We start from the raw sequence: 19,138 nt of genomic DNA on the forward strand, positions 1-19,138 counted from the left end.
ACAGTCATCATGAGAGTATGGCACTAGCATAGAAACAGAAATATAGGCCAATGGAACAAGATAGAAAGCCCAGAAATAAACCCATGCACTTATGGGTACCTTATTTTTGACAAAGGAGACAAGAATATGCAGTGGGGCAAAGACAGCCTCTTCAATAAATGGTGCTGGGAAAACTGGACAGCTACATGTAAAAGAATGAAAGTAGATCACTTCCTAACACCATACACAAAGATAAACTCAGAATGGATTAAAGACCTAAATGTAAGACCAGAAACTTTGAAACTCTTAGAGGAAAACATAGGCAGAACACTTGATGACATAAATTAAAGCAAGATCCTCTACGACCCACCTCCTAGAGTAATGGAAATAAAAACAAAAGTATAAAAGTAAAGTATAAGTATAAAAGCATAAACAAGCAGGACTTGATTAAACTTAAAAGCTTTTGCACAGCAAAGGAAACTATAAGCAAGGTGAAAAGACAACCCTCAGAATGGGAGAAAATAATAGCAAATGAAACAACTGACAAAGGATTAATTTCTAAAATATACAAGCAGTCATACAACTCAATGCCAGAAAAATCAAACAACCCAATCAAAAAGTGGGGAAAAGACTTAACAGACATTTCTCCAAAGAAGACATCCAGATGGCTAACAAACACATGAAAAGATGCTCAATATCACTCATTGTTAGAGAAATGCAAATCAAAACTACGATGAGATATCACCTTATACCGGTCAGAATGGCCATCATCAAAAAGTCTACAAACAATAATTGCTGGAGAGGGTGTGGAGAAAAGGGAACACTCTTGCACTGCTGGTGGGAATATAAATTGATACAGCCACTATGGAAGACGGTATGGAGATTCCTCAAAAAACTAAGAATAAAACCACCATATGACCCAGCAATCTCACTCCTAGGCATATACACAGAGGGAACCAAAATTGAAAAAGACACATGTATCCCATTGTTCACTGCAGCTCTATTTACAAAAGCTAGAACATAGAAGCAACCTAGATGTTCATCACCAGATAAATGGATAAAGAAGTACGGTACATATACACAATGGAATGTTACTCAGCCATAAAACGAAATGCATTTGAGTCAGTTCTAATGAGGTGGATGAACCTGGAATCTATTATACAGAGTGAAATGAGTCAGAAAGAGAAAGATGAATATCGTATTCTAACACATATATACAGGATCTAGAAGAATGGTACTCAAGAACTTATTTACAGGGCAGCAATAGAGAAACAGACATAGAGAACAGACTTATGGACATGGGGACAGAAGAGGAGAGGGTGAGATGGATGGAAAGAGTAACACGGAAACTTATATTACCGTATGTAAAATAGATAGCCAATGGGAACTTGCTGTATGGCTCAGGAAACTCAAACAGGGGCTCTGTATCAACCTAGTGGGGTGGGATGGGGAGGAAGATGGGAGGGAGGTTCAAAAGGGAGGGGATATATGTATACCTATGGCTGATTCATGCTGAGGTTTGACAGAAAACAACAAAATTCTGTAAAGCAATTATCGTTCAATAAAAAAATTAATTAAAAAAAATGAGACTTCTACTTTCGCAGATGATGATGGTAGTGGTGGTGGCGGTGATGGCGACAGCAGTTAAGATTCCTCAAGAATTTTACAGCTAATATCTAGCATATATTTTAAAATGCTTACAAGTCAGTAATAAAGATGACAACTCAGTCTTTTCAATGAGCATAGGATATGAATAGATATTTCTCCATGAATGGCCAACAAGCACATGAAAAAATCCTCAATATCATGAGTCACTAGGGAGACACAATTCAAAACCACAGGGAGATGCCACTTCAGAGCCACTAAAATGACTATAATTAACAAGACAGACAGTAACAAATATTTAAAGGCTATGGAGCATTTGGAATTCTCACACAGTGCTGGGGGGATATAAAATGTTTAGTGGTTTCTGAAAATTACCATTATGACTCAGAATTCCACTCTTAGGATTTCACCCATGTGAAATGGGAAAACATATGCACATACAGATTTGTACAAGAAAGTTCACAGCAGCATTATTCATAATAATCAAATGGTGGAAGCAACCTCAATGACCATCAGCTGATGAGTAAACAAAATGTGGTATACCCATACCACAGAACACTATTTGGCAATAAAAAAGAATCAAGTAGAATACCTGATGGATGCAACATAGATGAATTTCAAAAGCATTATTCCCAGTGAAAAAAGCCATGCTAAAGAATACACACTGTATGATTCCATTTATACAAGATATTCAGAAGAGGCAAATCTACAGACAAAGTAGGTTAGTGGTAGACTAGGCGGGTCTGGGAAGAGAAATGATTGTATATAGGCAAGAAATTTCTTTTGGGGGTGAAGAAAATGTTTGTCCTACAACTGGATTATGGTAATAATCACATCTCTATAAATATACTAAATTTTTTTAAATTTTACATTTAAAAAGGTATATAAATTATAGATCATAAATAGATCTTAAAACACTTCTTGCATTTATTGTGCACTTAAGTGCTTGACATAGAAACCATTTCACAACTTTATGAGGTGCGTGTGTGCTAAGTCGCTTCCATCGTGTCTGACTCTTCGCGACACTATGGACTATAGCCCACCAGGCTCCTCTATCCATGGGTTTCTCCAGGCAAGAATACTGGAGTGGGTTGCTGTGCTCTCCTCCAGGGGATCTTCCTGACCCAAGGACTGAACCCATGTCTCTTATGTTTCCTGCATTGGCAGGCAAGTTCTTCAGCACTGGCGCCACCTGGGAAGCCCTTGATGAGGTAGACACTACTATTATCCCTATTTTACTGTAAGAAAACTAAGGCACATCCACAAATAATTTGCCGAAGTCAGTGCTAATCAGTAACAAGGGCTAGGGTTTGTCAGGTAGTGGCTCCCGCGTCAATGAACACACAACTGTATTAGCTAACCTCTTACAGAACCCACAAATCAACATACTTGGGTAATAATTATTATAACTAATTACAATTAAAGCAATTATAATCATTCTACAACAATGGTTCTCAACCCTTAATATACAAGAATCCCCTAAAAAACTTCATAAAAATGTATTTCCATCAAACCCTAAACTCAGAGATTCTGATACTATAGAAATGAAGGCCAAGAATCCAAACTTGCCACAGGCATGCCCAGTAAATCTGATGAAGATGGTCTGTGACCACCAAAAAAAAAAAAAAAAAGACTGTCCAGAGGGCATGGAGTACACCTGAAATAAGAGTAAGTTCTTTTCACCCCTTTCATTCACTTGCCTCATTAAAGACTGGCAGTAAGGATCTGTGTAGATTAATTTTATTCAAGAAGATTTTTGCCCATCTTATTCTACTTAAGTATTTGTGGATATGGCTTAAAGCCATGTTTTAAAACATGCTTTAGTTAACATGTTGCAACTTTACAGTGTTCCAGAATAAGCTTTTAAGATTAATGAACTGAGGCCGCACTTGTTCTGGAAACAGAAAGTGGTTAAATGATAGTTTTTCCATTAGATGTAATCAATAAGGAAAGTAAAATTAAGTTAGTAGTTATGAGATTTGAATGTGAGCCATTTGAACCTATCTATTTGAAAGTAGAGATCAATTTCAAAAAGTTACTCAAGGATCAATTTCATAAAACAGACAAATTTCTGGAGGTTAACAAGGGTGAAGAAAACAAATTCATAGCATCATCAAGCCAATAACCCAGACTACAGTGAATACAAGCTAAAACTGAAAACGTTCCATTCTTATTCAGTAAGGATTCATATGTCATCCTCTCAAAGGGTTATGTTTAGACTCTGTCTCATTATAAACATGATCCATCATTTTTCATTAATTTCCAATAAAAAGCTGGCCAACTCCAAGTGACTATGAATAGATATGAAACTTGTAGCTAGGGCTCAAAATGTGAATTTTGTTTTTAAAAATGGTAATCTGGAATTCATAAAAGAGGACACACTGACACCACGTCTGAGCTTTTCTCAGAAACAAAGATGAATATGTGATCAATAGCAGAGCTATACAAAAACAGCTGGTTTAGATTAAAAGCACAATATCTGGCCAAAAAACTGAGAAAAGACAGTCCCACACAAATATCAGACCTCAACACTGCTAACAATGTTAACCTCCAAGATGTAATGGTTTTCTAAATCTAATCCTAGTAAATGTAAAATAAATGTCCCTTCAACTAAGAAGCAATCCTCCCCACCACTGTAAACTCATTACAATCATTGTAATAATAGAATCTGTTATTTTAAGTATCTACTATGTTCTAATACTAGACATAGATTAACTCTCTATCAAGCTAGGTAACCAGAGAACTCTCTATTTCTCCTGCCTCACTCCTCTCTGGTAGCCATGAGACAAATGATTTCCTACAGAGGATTTGATCTGTTATATCTCCAGAAATCCTAGCAGAACTGCAAGATTCCCCAAGAACAACAACAAAAACAAAAAGACAAAATAAACAGGAAATAAGATAATACAGCCTAAACATCACAGAATCCCTTCATGAACAAGGAACGCAGGGAAAGAAAATCCTCAGAGAGGCAGAAAAAAATATATTAAAGCCTTTAACTGAACTACCACAGGTTATTAAACTTGCAAAATGTACCAAAGTGAAAGTGAAGTCGCTCAGTCGTGTCCGACTCTTTGCGACCCCATGGAATGTAGCCCACCAGGCTCCTCCATCCACGGGATTCTCCAGGCAAGAACACTGGAGTGGGTTGCCATTGCCTTCTCCAATGCATGAAAGTGAAAAGTGAAAGTGAAGTCGCTCAGTCGTGTCCAACTCCTAGCGACCCCATGGACTGCAGCCCACCAGGCTCCTCCATCCATGGGATTTTCCAGGCAAGAGTACTGGAGTGGGGTGCCATTGCCTTCTCCGAAAATGTACCAAGGACTATGATAAATAGACAAAGATTAATATAAAACTGCCACTGTTCTCTAGGATCTAATTTTGTTGAGTAGGTGGGGGGCACAGAACAGGGGGAGTGAGAAGAGGTGACTGAGATACACATAAGCATTTACAATACAATAAACAATACGGGGGAGTCGGGGGAAACACAGGCCTTGAAGTGAGACATGGCTGGGTTCCCCTCCCAATTCTACAACTTATCGCCTAAGTGACCTAGGCCAAGTTGTGTAATCTTTCTTGCCTCATTTACCTCATCTGTAAAAAGAGGAAAATGACCCACCTTTAAGGCTGTTGGAAGAATAAAACTAGATAAACTATGTAAATGCCATATACAATCTCTAAGCTCACAGAATGTATTCAGTAACATTAATATAAGCATCAGACCAGAGGTTTGTATAAAGCACTATAGGAATCTTCTCGAAGAAATAACCTGCTTGAGGAAGACAGGAAAGAATTCACAAGAGGAGATGAAATCTGAACTGAGTAAAAACACAAATAATAATAATCACAAGTGCGCCAGACAGAGGGTGAGGGTGCAGGGAGAGGAGTTCAGATGTTCACTAAACATCTAACACCCCTAACTCGGTTTGAGAGAAGAGAGGTAAAAGACTCAGTAAAGACTTCCTAAATTAGCGTCTGTATTCTAGGATATACCACTTTGTATTCAAATTATCAGTTTTGGTGGATGTGTCCCACACAAGGATGTTAAGTTCATCAAAAGCAACAACTGTTCCCCAGTTTTGTACCCCAGCACCTAGCAGGGCACACAGCACAAACTAGATACTCAGCTTAAAAATATATTATATGGAAAATACAAGCAGGTCTTTTGCTATCTAAAGCCTAAAAGATAATTGACAGCAAAAAATGGCTGTAAGTCTGGAAATAAAACCATCTAACCAAATTAACATCTCAGGTTAAGTCATGAAGTAACTTCTTCGGCTTATAAAAGTTCTCAGAGATAAAAATATATAATCAGCACAAAAACAGAGCTAAGTGTATAAGCATAATGAAATGCTTTTTATGGTTTCTATTTTGCTAAAGCAGTTACAGTTAATGGGAATTGCCATGACAAAATGATTGTTTTTATGAAAAGAACCTTCTTTATTACTAACCAATCAAATTTCATTTTTATTACTGATGTAGAAAAGTTCAAAACCATGATTCATTTATAAAGCGTACAAAAATAAGAAAAGTGTTCAAGAATAGAGTACAGGATCATTTACAAAGCAATAAAAAATTAAACATGCATTTCTCTTACTGCCAAGGCAGATACTTCTACACATAAATGTCTGTAGCTAGATTTGCTGAATATAACTTCTGTCTTTGAACAAAAAATGAGAAGCCTGAATTTAATATCTCATCTCCAGTTGACATCTTCAGTCCATCTGATAACTGCTTATCAAGAAATATCAAAAACGTTTGAAAAATGTTAAGTTTGATGATGTGTTCTTTCAATTTTCACTCAAATATGAAAGGCTTGAGCTAACATTAATAACTCAGAAGTTCTCACAGAAGAGAGACTGACAAATTGTATGGGGCACCAAAATCTCTTAAGCTAAAAATGAAAAGTCAAGTAATTTCAGAGTACAAATTGTTAATAAAGCATACAACAGTAGCAAAATTCATGTTATGCTTAATACAGACTATTACAAGGTCAAAAACAAGTCTCTCATGTGATCTTCACAGCATACCAAAGTTTTCTAAAATGAAACAAATTATTGGCTCTAAGAATTTGGTTTCCAACCTATTCATGAATACAAACATGTAAAAGAAAATAGATCACACTGATGTCAATAAATTGTGTTTTGCCTCTAATGTGAAGTATAACCTATTCTGTCTTTGTTTTTGCATCTGCCCCTTCAATATCTACTTCACAGGTGCCAAGGTGATAAGCACTACAGTTAGAGACTATTTCTACAATGAACACAAATGAAAAAAGATTCTCTGCAATGTTATGGCCGATTCAGTAACTTCTTATTAATCCTTCAGTGCCTTCCTCAATACTGGAAAATCCTCAGAATGCAGTTTACAAATAACTAACAAACCTTTATTTTCAATAACAAAGAAATTTAACGTATTTTTTCAAATATCTGTTGCAATGATTATTAGATATTCGATATACAGATGTAAGAGCCCTGACTATCATTTCTTTATTCTCAATAAACCTTGTGACCAACAGCATCACTTCTATTATACAAAGGACTTTTAACCCATAGTTTCCACTTCACTGAGCCTCTAGAATCCTCCTGAAATGCTCTAAGTCCAGATTTCCCAGTATTCATGTGAAAGAAAGATGGAATAAAAAAGTTTATTACTGATATCAAAACAAAATTTGTAAACATGTCTGTACTTATTACACTTAACTTCATGTTTACATAAGGATGTCACTGGAACTGTAAAACTACTTTCCGAGATGATACCATAAAGTAATGTTACTGCTAGAAGGAAATTATTAACACATTTAAATAATCAAACACCTGCATACCCACAATGAGATAAATGAAATATCCCAAGTCTTCTTTTTCATCCTTTACGTACTTTACGGAGCTTCTAAATAAAGAACAGAACAGACATTGCCCTGATTTCAAAAGATTATTAACTGTGCTATGATGAAATTGACTAATATGCTTAAAATATATCAACACATTAGTGAAGTACTAGTCACTAACTCAGAAAAGATGGTATAGTTAATAAAAATAAAGACACTTGGGATATTTTGGTGTCCAAAATATTAAGAGGATATTACAATGGTAACATCCTCAAAGGCACCAGGAAAACACAGGAATAACAGAAACTACCATGTACTAAACATACCATGTAGCGCCCTAAGTGAGGTGCTTACCATACTTTATAAAATATACTGTCACCCTTTCACAAATACGGAAACTGGCCTATTAAGGTCTGCCCAAGATTATTAAACAAAAGGCTTAGAACTCAGTTCTATCTTACTCCAGTGCCCTTGTTTTTATACAAGTTTCAATTTCCTTATCCATAAAACAAAAACAACACCTAAAAGGATCAAATTGTTAGTATCAGCAGCTATGTATTATCTAGCACAGTAGGTCAAAAATGGACACTTACTCTTATCATCAACCAGATACATAACAACTAATTTTTTAAGGCTAAAACTTTTCAGCAAAACCTCATAAATAAACCACTACTGAAAAAGCCTCAAAGTATCTACCCCTATGACCTATACTGAAGATTCAATTATATAATGAAGATAAATATGGCTGAAACTTATCAAAGGTATAATCTTGAAACAAATATCAGAATAATTCGTTATAGGAGTAACTTTAATAAATGTAATAACTGTTTACAGATGTTTTATATTATTGAAATAAATTATGTATTCTATCTAAAAGTAATTTTAAAAGTTTTACCAAACTTGTATTTTTACACAAGAGGACAGAGGCAAAGTCCAGTGAGAGAGAAAAACTGATAGGTAAATGAGCCAAAAATAACATTCAGTTCAGTTCAGTTCAGTCGCTCAGTTGTGTCTGACTCTTTGCAACCCCTTGAATCGCAGCACACCAGGCCTTCCTGTCCATCACCAACTCCCGGAGTTCACCCAAACTCATGTCCATCCAGTCAGTGATGCCATCCAGCCATCTCATCCTCTGTCGTCCCCTTCTCCTCCTGCCCCCAATCCCTCCCAGCATCAGAGTCTTTTCCAATGAGTCAACTCTTCGCATGAGGTGGCCAAAGTATTGGAGTTTTAGCTTTAGCATCAGTCCTTCCACAGAACACCCAGGACTGACCTCCTTTAGAATGGACTGGTTGGATCTCCTTGCAGTCCAAGGGACTCTCAAGAGTCTTCTCCAACACCACAGAAAATAACATAAATGAACACTTATTGAGCACTTACTATGTGCCAGACACAATGCCAAACATTTTCTATTTTTTATCTAATCCTTAAATAATTACAATTATCTTTACCAATTTGCAAATAAGAAACCTGAAGCTTAAAAAGGCAAGTGACTTGCCTAAGGTCACACTTTTAGCAAGTAGCTGAATAAGAACCCAGGTCTGACTCTCACTTCCAAGTCCACAAGGAGAAAGCAAGGAGAAGGAAGTGATCAGCACTGTAGAAGATTCCTGCAGTTTAAATTCAGTATCTCTCTAGCTTTTTCCATGTATCTGATGACAGTGTGGAACCCTAAAAGCTGGAGCAGAGATAGGTACATAGGTCTCTCCTGGTACAGAGATAGGCTAATGAGTCAGCCCTTTCCTGTCACAGTATTCCATCCCTTTGACTACTACAGTGACCACACCAAATGTGGTCACACAACCCAAATGCGAATACTGAATCATTCCCCAGGATATGTTCATACCCAACTATCTGTAAAAACTAATTTTTTAACCTGAAACTCAAGTAATGTGTTGAAAATCTTGCCAGTTTAAAAAAAAACCAAGTGAAAATTTAAAATACACAGGCTGTTATAAAAGATTCTGAAAACCATTCAATATCCAGACTATTTATCCTCCTTTTACAGTTCTTAATCTAGCACGTCCTTATCTAGAGATTCAAACTTTAGTTCAAAAATCGTAAGTTACCATTCCTTTAAACATCACTAAGTTAAAAGAAAAATTCAAAATTCTCTCCTTAAAAAAACTATCCAAATAAACTATTCAGTTAGATACACAAATATGTATTTGCCAAGTACCATTTATATCAGCAAATTCATATACACCTGTGATGGCTCTGAAGTCCATTAAACTGGTGAGACTACCTTTGCCAGAATACCCTTTCTACTGTGTCTTACTAGGGTGAGCTACAAGGGACATCCTCCAGCAGGTGTTGGGAACACAGAGGGAAGACAGCCACTTTGTAGCAAATACCTCCCAGTTATTCAAATACTACTCTAGGCAAGCTGGGAAGGAATTTTGCTGACATAATTAAAGCAAGCCCGAATGAGCTGACTTTATGTTAATCAAAACAGAGATTATCCTGGGTGGGCCTAACTTACTAACAAACAAAGCTCAGGCTCTGCAAGCAGCTGCACCTGCTCTCTTCTCCTGGAGCCCCTTCAGGGCTATCTACATTGTGGCCTTAGCATCTGGTTGGCCAACCTCCACCAGAACATATGCCTGTGTGTGTGTCTATGTGTCTGTCTGTCTGTGTGTGTTTGTATGTGTGTCTCCCTATCCACAGGGATCCCTATCCATTATCAGGCCTCCCTGTCCATCATCAACTCCCAGAGTTTACCCAAACTCATGTCCATTGAGTCGGTGATGCCATCCAACCATCTCATCCTCGGTCATCCCCTTCTCTTCCTGTCTTCAATCTTTCCCAGCATCAGGGTCTTTTCAAATTAGTCAGTTCTTCGCATCAGGTGGCCAAAGGATTGGGGTTTCAGCTTCAGCATCAGCCCTTCCAATGAATATTTAGGACTGATTTCCTTTAGGATGGACTGGTTGGATCTCCTTGCAGTCCAAGGGACTCTCAAGAGTCTTCTCCAACGTTTAAAAGCATCAATTCTTTGGCGCTCAGCTTTCTTTATAGTCCAACTCTCACATCCATACATGACTACTGGAAAAACCATAGCCTTGACTAGACGGACCTTTGTTGGCAAAGTAATGTCTCTGCTTTTTAATATGCTGTCTAGGTTGGTCATAACTTTTTTTTCAAGGAATAAGTGTCTTTTAATTTCATGGCTGCAATCACCATCTGCAGTGACTTGGGAGCCCCCAAAAATAAAGTCTGACACTGTTTCCACTGTTTCCCCAACTATTTGCTATGGAATGATGGGACCAGATGCCATGATCTTAGTTTTCTGAATGTTGAGCTTTAAGCCAACTTTTTCACTCTCCTCTTTCACCTGCATCAAGAGGCTCTTTAGTTCTTCACTTTCTGCCATAAGGCTGGTGTCATCTGTTTACCTGAGGTTATTGATATTTCTCCCAGCAATCTAGATTCCAGCTTGTGCTTCCTCCAGCCCAGTGTTTCTCACGATGTACTCTGCATAGAAGTTAAATAAGCAGGGTGACAATATACAACCTTGACATACTCCTTTTCCTATTTGGAACCAGCCTGCCGTTCCATGTCCAGTTCTAACTGTTGCTTCCTGACCTGCATACAGGTTTCTCAAGGGGCAGGTCAGGTGGTCTGGTATTCCTATCTCTTTCAGAATTTTCCACAGTTTATTGTGATCCACACAAAGGCTTTGGCATAGTCAATAAAGCAGAAATAGAAGTTTTTCTGGAACTCTCTTGCTTTTTTGATGATCCAGCAGATGTTGGCAACTTGGATCTCTGGTTCCTCTGCCTGTTCTAAAACCAGCTTGAACATCTAGAAGTTCACAGTTCACGTGAACTATTGTTGAAGATTGGCTTGGAGACTTTTGAGCATTACTTTACTAGCATGTGAGATGAGTGCAAACGCGCGGTAGTATGAGCATTCTTTGGCATTGCCTTTCTTTGGGACTGGAATGAAAACTGACATTTCCAGTCCTGTGGCCACTGCTGAGTTTTCCAAATTTGCTGGCATATTGAGTGCAGCACTTTCACAGCATCATCTTTCAGGATCTGAAATAGCTCAACTGGAATTCCACCACCTCCACTAGCTTTTTTGTAGTGATGCTTCCTAAGGGCCACTTGACTTCGCATTCCAGGATGTCTGGCTCTAGGTGAGTGATCACACCTTTGTGATTATCTGGGTCATGAAGATCTTTTTTGTATAGTTCTTCTGTGTAATCTTGCCACTTCTTCTTAATGTCTTCTGCTTCTGTTAGGTCCATACCATTTCTGTCCTTTATTGAGCCCATCTTTGCATGAAATATTCCCTTGATATCTCTGATTTTCTTGAAGAGATCTCTAGTCTTTCCCATTCTATTGCTTTCCTCTATTTCTTTGCACTGATCACTGAGGAAGCCTTTCTTATCTCTCCTTGCTATTCTTTGAAACTCTGCATTCAAATGGGTATATCTTTCCTTTTCTCCTTTGCTTTTCACTTCTCTTTTCACAGCTATTTGTGAAAATTTGGCCTTGGAGTACAGAATGAAGCAGAGCAAAGGCTAATAGAGTTCTGCCAAGAGAACGCACTGGTCATAGGAAACACCCTCTTCCAACAACACAAGAGAAGACTCTACACATGGATATCACCAGATGGCCAACACTTTAATCAGACTGATTATATTCTTTGCAGCCAAAGATGTAGCAGATCTATAAAGTCAGCAAAAACAAGACTGGGAGCTGACTGTGGCTCAGATCATGAACTCCTTATTGCCAAATTCAGACTTAAATTGAAGAAAGTAGGGAAAACCACTAGACCATTCAGGTATAACCTAAATCAAATCCCTTACGATTATACAGTGTGAGAAATAGATTTAAGGGACTAGATCTGATAGACAAGAGTGCCTGATGAACTATGGATGGAGGTTCGTGACATTGTACGGGAGGCAGGGATCAAGACCACCCCTAAGAAAAAGAAATGCAAAAAAGCAAAATGGCTGTCTGAGGAGGTCTTACAAATAGCTGTGACAAGAAGCAGAATACTGTAAATAGTTGCTGAATAGTCACACTTACTAGTGAAATACAAGGTTTCATATAAATTATGTTAGCCATCATTTTTTTTGCTGTTGCCAAAATATAATCTTCCAAATTTTTATAATTACAACCATTTAAATTTAAAAGTAAAATATTCTCACTCCACCAACACACTATCCTTATTACTCTGAAATTACTAGTTAAAATTGAGTATTCTCCTACATTTTTTTGCTTACATATACCTATTTACACAGAATTCATTTATTTAAATAGTTCATACTATATATATATACACTATATATATATAGTTCATACTCTATATATATAGTTTCATACTACATATATATATATATATAGTTTTAAACTTGTTTTTATTAATATTTAAGATAATCAGAGTCTTCAGCCAATATGCTTAACAGCTATGTTGCTATTGTTGTTTAGTCACTAAGTCGTGTCTGACTCTTTCGCAACCCCACGGACTGCAGCCCATCAGGTTCCTCTGTCCATGGGATTTCCAAGTCAAGAATACTGGAGTGGGTTGCCATTTCCTTCTCCAGGGGATTTCCCCAACCCAGGGATTGAATCCATGTCTCCAGCATTGGCAGGTAGATTCTTTACCAATGAGCCACCAGGAAAGCTTAACAGCTATACTTCTATATTTTTAGTATCTGTAATAATGTGGCATGCTATAACTATACCCTCCCACGTGGCACAGTGATAAAGACTCTGCCTGCCAATTCAGGGGACACAAGAGATGTGGGTTAGATCCCTGGATGAGGGAATTCCCCTGGAGTAGGAAATGGCAACCCACTCCAGTATTCCTGCCTGGAAAAGCTCACGAACAGAGGAGTCTGGCAGGCTATGAGGTCACAAAGAGTCAGACACAACTGACCACGCATGCTGTAACTTAACATATATTTAAGATGTCTCTGGGTTTTTGCTATTACAGATAATACTACAATTACTACAGTTGTATATTTCTTTAAATACTGGCCCTTATATTTCTATCAGATAAATCCCATAAAGAATTTCTGAGTTAATTCAGTTCAGTTCAGTCGCTCAGTCGTGTCCGACTCTTTGCAACCCCATGAATCGTAGCACGCCAGGCCTCCCTGTCTGTCACAAACTTCCGGAGTTCACTCAGACTCACATCCATCGAGTCGGTGATGCCATCCAGCCATCTCATCCTTTGTCGTCCCCTTCTCCTCCTGCCCCCAATCCCTCCCAGCATCAGGGTCTTTTCCAGTGAGTCAACTCTTCACATGAGGTGGCCAAAGTATTGGAGTTTCAGCTTTAGCATCAGTCCTTCCAATAAACATCCAGGACTGATCTCCTTTAGAATGGACTGGTTGGATCTCCTTGCAGTCCAATGGACTCTCAAAAGTCTTCTCCAACACCACAGTTCAAAAGCATCAATTCTTCAGCGCTCAGCTTTCTTCACAGTCCAACTCTCACATCCATACATGACTATTGGAAAAACCATAGCCTTGACTAGACGGACCTTTGTTGGCAAAGTAATGTCTCTCCTTTTTAATATGCTATCTAGGTTGGTCATAACTTTCCTTCCAAGGAGTAAGCGTCTTTTAATTTCATGGTTGCAATCACCATCTGCAGTAGCATTTAAATAACTATTGCTATGTTAAGTTCCCCAAAAGCAGCTGTTTCTTACAGACTCCCCAATACTTTGAGGGCAACTGTTTTCCCCATGCCAGTGTCAGTACTAAAAATTATAGTATTCATTTCTGCCCATCTGACTGGGTGGAAATTAGTGATGGAGGGCATCTTTTCATATATTCACTGCTGATTTGCATTTCCCCTTTAGTTAACTGCCTGTTCTTATTCTTTATCTTTGATTCTGTTGGTCTGCCTTTTTCTTATTAATTTGTAGAAACTTATGTGCCTCATCATACGAAGCTTTTAAAATGTATCTGCAAAAATTCTATTAATTTTTTCTTCCATGCACTCTGAACTCTGTCTTGCTTAGGCATCCTACACTATATCACCTATATTTTTCCTAATTATTTTATTACAATTTGGTTTCTGTTCTTATTTTACACTTAAATTTTTAATCCATCTAGAATTTATTCTTGCAGTGTCATAACGTAGGAGCTGTCCCAACACGACTTATTAAATTATCCATCTATAAATGCCTCCTCCTAGAGTGATCACCCCAAATAGCTAAGATGGCAGACTGATCAAATTCATAGAAACTCCTAAATTTCAGGAACTGAAGCAAAGTTCCAAATTGATTAAAAGATATTCATTTTTTCCTTAAGAAATCACACATTAGGGTACATGTACACTGTATACCAATATCAGCATACACTATGAAATATTTTAATATAGCAATCTACATTCATGATCTAACTTTTTAAAAAACATGAACAGTAAAAACAAATAATCATTGCTTGAAATCTCAAGATTATTCATTGATTCAGGTCACGAATACTTATTGAGCACCAACTGACAGGTCCTCAAGATACTAGAAACAATGTAAGTATCATTCCTGCCTTCAAGAAGCTTGCAATCTAGTGGGGGCTTCCCTCACTTTTAGAAGACAATATCTTTGAGTGAGAAAAAGAAAAGAGAAATGAATTTTAACACAAATGTAATGAAAAACATTTGGCAAATTCCATGACATTCAATACTTTTCATTTCAAAAATACTACCTTATTGCAAAGGTACCTAAGTATCCTGGTTTCTGAATATTTACCGTACTCAATGAAAATACTTCTAGGACGTTTAAGACTAACTCCATTTAAAGATTAACCCATCAACCTATACCTACAATAGTCTCTCACTTTCTGAACAATATTTAATATCTTTCACTACAGTAAATAAGAACCTCGATAACAGAAATATATTCAATAACAGAAAATTTCAAAATATATTGTAAATCTATTTACAACAGTCATGTTCAGTCCGTCGAGTCAAAGGTGTTTCAAAAAATTCATGCAGCCTTAAAACTGGGTCAGTGAATGCTGGAGACCTAGCAAATGGCAATATTGTGCTGCTCATTGGCCTCTCAAATGACAATGGCGACTCATTAGTGACAAGCACCTTAAACTTCAGGTCCCACACCGAGGCTGCCCCAACACTTAACTCTGAAGCTCTCGGATATGGCCACGCCTCCCACCTTAATTCCAGCCCACAGCGTTCTCCACTTATCCCAACACAGACCCAATGGGTAGCTGGACAAAGCACTGCCCAGGAAAAACGGATGGGATTCCCACTCCTCCAGGCTGACCTTAGCCAAGTTTCTCCCCCTGTTTTCTCATCCAGGAGATAGTAGTCAGTGCCCGCCTCTATCCCGAAGCTTGGGTTCAGCGTCTAATGCTGCAAAGCTGGAGGAAAGCTGCAGTGCTTAAAGCCGCACTGCTCCCTATGACTACCCCAGGACGGCCCCCGCCTCCGTCCGGGTCCGCGGCCACACACGCTACCTGCGATCTGGGAGACTAAGGCTTCCGCAACTAGAGACATGTCGGCTGGGCGGCCCTGCGCCCGCAGTTCCTGCTCCCCGAGATCCTCAGCGAACTCCCGCGCAACCCCGGCGGCTCCTGGATCCTAACAGGCCTGGCTCCGGCAGAGGCTTGGACTCCCAAAGCCCACCCCTGCGGCGACGGCGGCGGCAGCACCACCGGCTCAGACTCCAAGGTTACCGCCAGGCCTGGCCAGGAACTTCCGGCGCAGCTGACAGCGGCGCGCGAGCGCTTCCGCTGGCCCCGCCTCCGCCTTCTTTGGCATTTCCTGTCCCCGGGCTCCCGGCCACTGGGGGCCACCCCAGAAAGGGAGAGGGAGAAGAGAAGGGTATTTGATTCCCGACTCTGGCGTACAGGGTGGGCGGGTGTACCCCAGAAGTTTTCAGTTTCCTTTCCAAGCGAAATTTTTGTAAGCAAATACGTTTGTTTTGTTTTGTTTTATTTTTTTGTTAAAGTGATTTCAAACAAGAGGCAGTTGTTTGCCCATGATTCTATGTGCTCACTTAGTTGTGTCCGACTCTTTGCAACCCCATTAGCTGTAGCCCGCCAGGCTCCTTTATCCATGGGATTTTCCAGACAAGATGACTGGAGTGGGTTGCCATTTCCTTTAAATTTTATGTTTATACAATTTTTAAAGGTTAAACTCCATTTACATTACAAAATATTGGCTATATCCCCTGTGTTGTGCTTATCCCCTGTAGCGTATCTTACATCAGTAGTTTCTATCTCCCACACTCCCACTCCTGTATTGCCCCTTCCTCCTCCTCATTTGTAACCATTAATTTGTTCTCTGTATCTGTGAGTCTTTTTTTTGTTACATTCACTACTGGGTTGTATTTTTTAGATTTCACGTATTAGTGATATGATAAAGGCAAGTAGCATTCCTAAGCGTCCACTGAATACCAGACTTAAAATATATATACAGTATTCTATTTCATTTCATCCTCTATAAACAACCCGGTGAGATCTTATTGCCCTTTTACAGGTAAAGAAACAGGCTGAGGAATGTTAAACTGCCTGCCCAGGGAGTCCGCTCAAGCCCAGATTTCAAATCCACATTAATTTCCTTTATTCAGCTACTGTTGATTGGTCCATGGACAGACATTAATGTTTAATTATTTCTTCACTCAACCATGTTTGCCAGAGAGAACGTAGCTGGAGCAAATAAGAAAGTGAAAGTCACTCAGTCCTGTTGGACTCTTTGCGACCCGTTGGACTATACAGTCCATGGAATTCTTCTCCAGCCCAGAATGCTAGAGTGGATAGCCATTCTCTTTTCCAAGGGATCTTCCCAACCCAGGGATCAAACCCAGGCCTTCAGCATTGCAGGCGAATTCTTTACTAGCTCTCCACCAGGGAATCCTGAGGCTTAAAAACGTAAGTGGTTTGTCCAAGGTAACAATATATAGGTACACCGTATGTATACACATACAAAGGGATATTATTCAGCCATAGAAAATAATGAAATAATGCCATTGCAACAACATAGATGGACCTTGGGGGCATGATCCTAACTTAAATAGGTCACAGAAAGACAAATACCATATGATCTCACTTATACATGAAACCTAAAAAAAAAAAAAAAACCACACACACAAGAAGAAATGAAAGCTTATAGTTACAGAGAACAGATTGGTGGGTGACAGAGGCAAGGTGTAAGAAATGGGTGAAAGAAATAAAAAGGTACAAACTTCTCTAGTTATAAAATAAGTCAAGAGTATATAATGCACAGCACAGCAACTATAGGTAATAATGTGTTGCATATTTAAAAGTTGCTAAGAGAATAAACTTTGCCAACAAAGGTCCATCTGGTCAAGGCTATGGTTTTTCCAGTGGTCATGTATGGATGTGAGAGTTGGACTGTGAAGAAAGCTGAGTGCCGAAGAATTGATGATTTTGAACTGTGGTGTTGGAGAAGACTCTTGAGAGTCCCTTGGACTGCAAGGAGATCCCAGTCCATTCTCAAGGAGATCAGCCCTGGGTGTTCTTTGGAAGGAATGATGCTAAAGCTGAAACTCCAGTACTTTGGCCACCTCATGCAAAGAGTTGACTCATTGGAAAAGACTCTGATGCTGGGAAGGATTAGGGGCAGGAAGAAAAAGGGATGACAGAGGGTGAGATGGCTGGATGACATCACCGACTTAATGGACGGGAGTCTGAGTGAACTCCGGGAGCTGGTGATGGACAGGGAGGCCTGGCGTGCTGCAATTCATGGGGTCGCAAAGAGTCAGACACAACTGAGCGACTGAACTGAACTGAAGAGAATAAATCCTACAAGTTTACATCACAAGAAACACTTCTGTAACTACGTAGAATGACAAATGTTAACTAGATGTATTGTGGTGATCATTTCACAATACATACAAATTTTGAATCTTTATGCTGTACATCTGAAACTAATATAATGTTGTATGTCAATCATAGAGCTTCCCTCGTAGCTAGGACAGTAAAGAATCTGCCTGCAATGCAGGAGACCAGGGTTTGCCCCTTGGGTTGGGAAGATCCCGTGGAGAAAGGAATGGCAACCCACTCCAGTATTCTTACCTGGAGAATCCCATGGACAGAGGAGCCTGGTGGGCTCCATGGGGTTGCAAAGAGTCAGACACAAATGATCAACTAACACTACTACTACTATGTCAATCATACCTCAATTTAAAAAAATCACATTTAATTTAAAAGTCAGATAGCTTACTAAGTTTCTGCAAAGAAACATGATGTTCTGAGAATTACTGTCCATGACATTTAGAAAGCAACGTCTTCTTTCTTTATGCTTCCATAGCTCTATTACAGTTTTTGGTCCATAGTTCTGTTTCTTTAACTAGTATATTAGTTTCACAACGTATAACCATAAATCGAGTGGCTAAAAACAATAGAAATTTATTCTCTCAAATATGTGGAGGCTAGAAGTCTGAAATCAGTGTCATCAGAACCATGCTTTCTCTCCAAGCTGCCGAGAAGAATTCTTCCCTGCTTCTTTGTAGCTTTTAGGGGCTGTCAGCTATCCTTGGCCTTCTCTGGCTTGTAGACACATCACTCAAATCACCACCTCCCATCATCATATGCATTTTTGCTGTGTGTCTCAGTTCAGTTCAGTAACACGGTCATGTCCGACTCTGCAACCCCATGGACTGCAGCACACCAGGCTTCCCCGTCCATCACCAACTCCCAAAGCTTGCTCAAACTCATGTCCAATGAGTCAGTGATGCCATGAAACCATCTCATCCTCTGTCATCCCCTTCTCCTTCTGC

At 39.0% G+C, this 19,138-nt stretch overlaps 1 protein-coding gene across 1 annotated transcript in view; it reads right to left on the bottom strand.

The window, feature by feature from the left end:
• The window catches only part of MTX2 (metaxin 2), a 75,643-nt gene extending 59,546 nt beyond the window's left edge, over positions 1-16,097 (bottom strand). The window contains exon 1 of the mRNA XM_027557040.1: positions 15,852-16,097. Coding sequence (XP_027412841.1) covers positions 15,852-15,891 — 40 coding nt within the window. The 5' untranslated portion in view covers positions 15,892-16,097. The remainder of the gene's footprint in view (positions 1-15,851) is intronic.
• Between the last annotated feature and the right edge of the window lie 3,041 nt (positions 16,098-19,138).

The sequence above is a fragment of the Bos indicus x Bos taurus genome, chromosome 2 (genome assembly GCF_003369695.1).
Source record: "Bos indicus x Bos taurus breed Angus x Brahman F1 hybrid chromosome 2, Bos_hybrid_MaternalHap_v2.0, whole genome shotgun sequence".
Lineage (NCBI taxonomy): Eukaryota > Metazoa > Chordata > Mammalia > Artiodactyla > Bovidae > Bos > Bos indicus x Bos taurus.